Source organism: Capsicum annuum, chromosome 1 (genome assembly GCF_002878395.1).
Source record: "Capsicum annuum cultivar UCD-10X-F1 chromosome 1, UCD10Xv1.1, whole genome shotgun sequence".
In the NCBI taxonomy this organism is placed as follows: domain Eukaryota; kingdom Viridiplantae; phylum Streptophyta; class Magnoliopsida; order Solanales; family Solanaceae; genus Capsicum; species Capsicum annuum.
Window position 1 is genome coordinate 43846670 of NC_061111.1, and position 5725 is coordinate 43852394.

General features: G+C 34.4%; 1 protein-coding gene across 1 annotated transcript; it reads right to left on the reverse strand.

The window, feature by feature from the left end:
- Positions 1 to 976: 976 nt before the first annotated feature.
- Positions 977 to 1838, reverse strand: LOC107854808. Its single transcript, XM_016699811.2, has one exon. It carries the CDS (start codon positions 1755 to 1757, stop codon positions 1236 to 1238), a length of 522 nt encoding a protein of 173 aa, XP_016555297.2. The 5' UTR covers positions 1758 to 1838; the 3' UTR covers positions 977 to 1235.
- Positions 1839 to 5725: the final 3887 nt, after the last annotated feature.

A 5725-nucleotide genomic window follows, 5' to 3' on the forward strand; every position in this document is an offset into this window, starting at 1 on the left:
AAAACTACAAACCTCATCAAGATTTGTAAAAAAAATTAATTTTTTTTATGACTTGATTTTACATTGATCGACGTATATAACTTGAACGCTTGATTCAAATACTGTATTAATTTTTATAGTATTCTGCAACAATTTTTTCAAGACAATCATGAGCAATACCTTTAACCCATATTTCAAATATAACATTGATCCCAAAAAAACACCTGTTATAATTAATGGATGTTATAGATAGATCTGATTGCATTTTCGAATTAGTAATATAAAGAATTTATCAAAATATCATTAAAATCTTCTTTTTTTTTTGTTTCCCAAGGTATCCCCACAGCCGGCAGCCGTGAGACTAATCCTCCATTCCTCGATCGGCGCATTTTGCGATAGGGAACTGGCCACAGAGTTTGCTCCATTCGTCAGACTAGTCATTTAACTCTTTTTGATTCTAAACATAACACATCTTAGAATTAAAGAATTATCAAATATGAAAAATGATATTTCTCTTATACAAATTCAAAAATGAAATAAAGACACATCAACTAAAACTTAGAGGTATAACATTTTCTTTAGTTTTCTTCGAATTACATCATAAGTGTGAGAAATTCTTACATTTCAATCAGGCCATCGATATCTATAAAAAAAAAAAAAAAAAAAAAACTTACAAATCTCACCAAGATTTGTAAATTTTTAATTTTTTTTTGATGACTTGATTTTACATTGATCGATGTATATAACTTGAACGCTCGATTCGAATACTATATTAATTTTTATAGTATTCTGCAACAACTTTCTCCTCATGAGCAATATCTTTAACCTATGTTTCAAATATAACATTGATCCCAAAAAACACCTGTTATAATTAATGGATGAAACAGATAGATCTGATTGCATTTTCAAATTAATAATATAAATAATTTATCAAAATATCATTTAACGCTTTTGATTCTAAACATGACACATCATAGAATTAAAGAATTATCAAATATGAAAAATGATATTTCTCTTATACAAATCCAAAAATGAAATAAAGACACATCAACTAAGACTCAGGGGTTATAACATTTTTTCGTTTTCTTCGAATTACATCGGAAGTGTGAGAAATTCTTACATTTCAATCAGGTCACCTGTAACTATAAAAAAAAAACTACAAATCTCCTCAAGATTTGTAAATATTTTTTTTTTTTGATGATCTGATTTTACATGGTTCGATGTATATAACTTGAGCGTTCGATTCGAATACTATATTAATTTTTATAGTATTCTGCAACAACTTTTCCAAGACAATCATGAGCAATACCTTTAACCCATGTTTCAAATTTTTGGAAATCACCATCATCTTTTTCTTTTGTTTCAACAATACAATCATGACAAGTCTCAATGAATGAATATACTGCACTAAGATCAACATTTGCTTTGTAAAAATCTTTATCTTTAACATCTGCTGTTGTTTTTTCCATTGAATCAATTGCACTTTCATAAGTTTCTTTGCATGTTTTAAGACAATCTTTATGAAAATGATCCAAATTTGCACCAGTAGCCAATTTTTTTTCAATGACATTTTCTATAAATTCTTGTGTCTTGGCCATTGAGCCAACCATGCTAGTTTTCACAAATGATGGTATATTATTTTCACCTTTTATATTTAAGATTTGTGTTGATGGAGACGGAGAAGGAGATTGTAATGAATAATCAAATGTTGCATTTGATTGAATTGTTAAGAACAAAGCAATTGCTAAAAAAAGAAAAACTTTTAATGAAGGAGCCATTGTTTTTTGTCCTTTTTTTAGTTTATTGAGATTAGGAGAAAAAACAATGGGGAAAAATCAATCAATAGATAAATGATTATGAAGAAAATGGGATATTATTTATACACTAAAAAGTTTGGTTTAGTTTGTGGTTGTGCTTAAATATAGATTGTTTAAATACATATGTCAATTAGTTTTAACCTTCATTTTCATAGGGAATTTAACACCTCTCTTTCTAATTGATTATTAGAAAAAAAAAATTCTTTTTTGTTTCTTTGATACATGTTAGGGGTGACAAATGAGCGAGTCAAAATAAAGAGTTGATAAATATTTTTTGAAATATATAGTAATTAAGAACCTTCATTTCACTAGTAATTTAGCACCTCTCTTTCTAGTTTATTGTTAGAAGACTTTTTCTTGGATGCATGATAGGTGACAAATGAGTGGGTCAAAATAGAGAGTTAATAAATGGATATTTTCTAAATAATAAATAGGAATTAGAAGTTAGTAACCTTCATTTCACATGAAATTTAACACGCGCCAACAATGGCGGATGTACATGTATTCCAGGGGTTCATCCGAATCTTCTTCGTCAGAAAATTATATTATTTTTACATGGTAAAAAAAAATTTTATGTATAAATAATAGAGGTTGAACCCCCTTTGACTAGTCCGTATATGTACTACTGAACTCCTCACTGAAAATCCTGGATCCTCCCCTGAGCCCCAAGTCATAACTTTATTCAGTTAGAAGATTACAATCAAGAGAAGGCGTATGTTAAGTTAGGATACTCTTGGCGCGTGTTAAGTCAAGGCAGGCTAGTGTGCACTGAACATGGTACGACGGCATAACACAGCAGCCTCTACTATGGTAATGGCCACTCCGGCAATGGGAATACAATGGACTCTCTCACCTTTAACATTTGGTAGCTTCCGCTCCCAACTCAATTTCAACCTATCCATGAGGAAGAGGAACTTGAAGATGAGGAAAATATCGAATGTAAGAGTGTGCGTGAGCAAAACTCGAAAGGTAAAAAAAACTTGTCAATACAATGGCGACCCTCCCTCGGCGACTTCAATTCTCCAATGTTAGTGCTTGAACAAGCTCGAAGCCTCCAAAGCCAGCTGCACAGACAACAGAGACTATAGAGGTCCCTAAATCCTCGACGAATAGAGGTGCAAGCTAAGGGAATACGATGACGTACAAGACCGGAGTCAAGGAAGTTTGAACCCCAGCTAGTATTGCAATTGCAATTGCTTATTTGGTTGGGATTACCAGGAAGAACAAGTTGTTCCATCTCGATACCGTCAAGAATTCTTGACTATTGCCCGGTAACGAAACTAAAGCTTCACATGGGTCTTACTTCTTTTTTTCCAACCTGAAAAGGGAATAAAGCATAATTGCGAACTGTAGATAAACTCGTTAGCGGGGAATAACAACGACTAGCAATACTATCCAACGCAAGATCCTGTTGTGGTGTAATCAATAGCTTATGATTCTCATTTTACTCAGCGTTAGAAGATATCAGGACCTACCTTTATTGCGAGCCACGGATTTTTCTTTCTTTGACCAACCCCTTCATTTTCCTTTCTTCCTTTGTTCTCCTCGCTCTGAACCCGAGAATGAATACCACACATAAGAGTCAAGACCTAGCCAACCAACGGAAAAGGAAGAAAGCGATTAAGCTGACTATGGAGAAAATACAAGCAGCTGATAATCATTGGTCGACTGCTCTTATTGGGTATGTGCTTGGGGATACTCCTTATGAGAAATCTATGGATAATTTTGTAATCAATGTTTGGAATTTTGTGAATAAAACCCAAATCCTGTACCATGTTGATGGCTATTATATATTTCAATTTGTATCGATTGAGGATAGGGAAGAGCTCATGCAAGTAGGGCCTTATACATACCACAATAGACTGTTGATACTGAAGCATTGGGTAATGGATTTTGTATTTGATACTGAATACATCACAACAATTCCTTTATGGGTTAACTTACCTGGGCTTCCTGTGGGTTGTTAGACTGTGGAAGAACTAAGCAAGGTGGCCAGTGTAATTGGTAGACCCCTTCACACTAATAGATATACTACATACGAAGTTGAATAGGATCTCTTATGCTAGAGTACTTGTAATACTCAGTATTTCCATAGCCTAAATTAACTCTCAGTCCATGAGTTATCTAATATAAAAATTTTGAAATACTCAGTATTCTCAGTTTAGAGCCTGCCATTGCGTAGGAAATTGAATTAGCTTTTCAACGAAATAAAATTCGCCTAAATCCGATAATCAGGTAAGAAGTTATGGCTATTTTAAGTTTCAGTCGTTAAACACTGTCATTCAGGCTAGTAGCGCATCGCGGAGTATGTCAAAATGGCAATTGTCAGTTTCCAGTGAGGTACCACGATACCGGAGCATCACGCGAAAGCTTATTTTCATATTTGTCAATTTTCAGTGTACCAATGCGATCCCACCGCATCGAGATGAGTCCAAATTTCAGAATCAAAAGGGTTCGGCAATTCCACCACATCGCGCCAAGCCCTCAGTTCCCAATTGTCAATTTTCAGTGACACGGCACGATAGCACCACGTCGCGCCATGGGGTAATTTCGGAAATTTTTGACAGAAATACAAAGTTTCATCCAGGGTCAAATTGGTCCTTTTCCATAATTTTAATCTGCCCAGGTGTAATATTTAAGCCCTAAAAATGTTTTAAACCCTTTGTTTATTAACTTTTCCCCAAATCAACAAGCTCTCATTCTCAAGAAAATAAACCCTAGCTTTAAGAAACCAAGAGCAATCTCCAAGGATTCACCAAGAACTTCAAGAAACTCACAAATTAAGGTATGTTAGGTGTTCATCTATGAGTTCCTTTCACCCATAGAGTCCACGAATCCATTTTCAAACTACAAGATTGTTGAATTATGAACTTCCATGTTTGAATTGAATTGAATTCATGTTCATGTTCATGTTATTGTCGGGTCTTAGTCCATGATTAAATTACAAGCTTTCATGCAATTAATCATCATATGTGTTGAATTACATGATCTTCATGATAAACCCTTCAATTTGCAAGTTGATTGATGTAGCCATAATAACTATATGTGATGATTATTGTCTAACTCAAGCATGTTCCCCATGTGTTTGATAAAAATGCCTAGGTGACAGAAATAGTGCCATTATAATATGATAGCATGTATTCTCCATTCATGTATAAGTAGATGGCTTACAAGCGTTTGATAAAATGTCTCTATGGATGAATTATGAACAAGTAAGCAATGTTATGTCATTCAAGATTATACTATGCGTTACTTTTCATACTATCGAGTCCTAGGGGTATTTAATACCCGACAATTTAGTTGTTTACCTAGATCCAACATCAGTGACAGGATAGTATCAGTCATGTCACGATCAGTAGTACTCTCAGTTAGTTACAGAACTCAATAGAACTCAGTCAGTTACATAACTCGAGAAAACTCAGTAATCTCAGTATCAGTCCAGTTCAGTTCAGTATACTCAATTTAGTGTCTTTTAGTTATGAGTAGGATTCAGCACCGAATAAACCCAAGGATGGGGGCTCACCTATCAGAAGAGGGTGTGATCCTTAGAAGCAATCCTTGTGTTCTAGAACTACGTAGCCAGCGCAGGTTGAGCCATCAAATTTGTCATTTGAGGGTTGATGAGGTGTTTTAACCTGCCAGATGAGGGTTCCACCATTCTCACTAGAGTACCTGCCAGATGAAGGTAACTCTCAGCTTATCTTTACCCATGGCACGGTATTGACACCCTTCTAATTGGGGTTACAGATTGGACCCAAGTCAGTTATCTTATCTTATATGGACATGTTGGTTATATTATTACCTCCTACAGTTTCAGTTTTAGTCTTTAAAATAGAACTCAGTTCAGTTCTACAGAATCAGGACTGTCAAATACAGTCAATCAATATTAGTAAATCAGGTTATCAGTTAATCAGTTATTAGAATTCAAT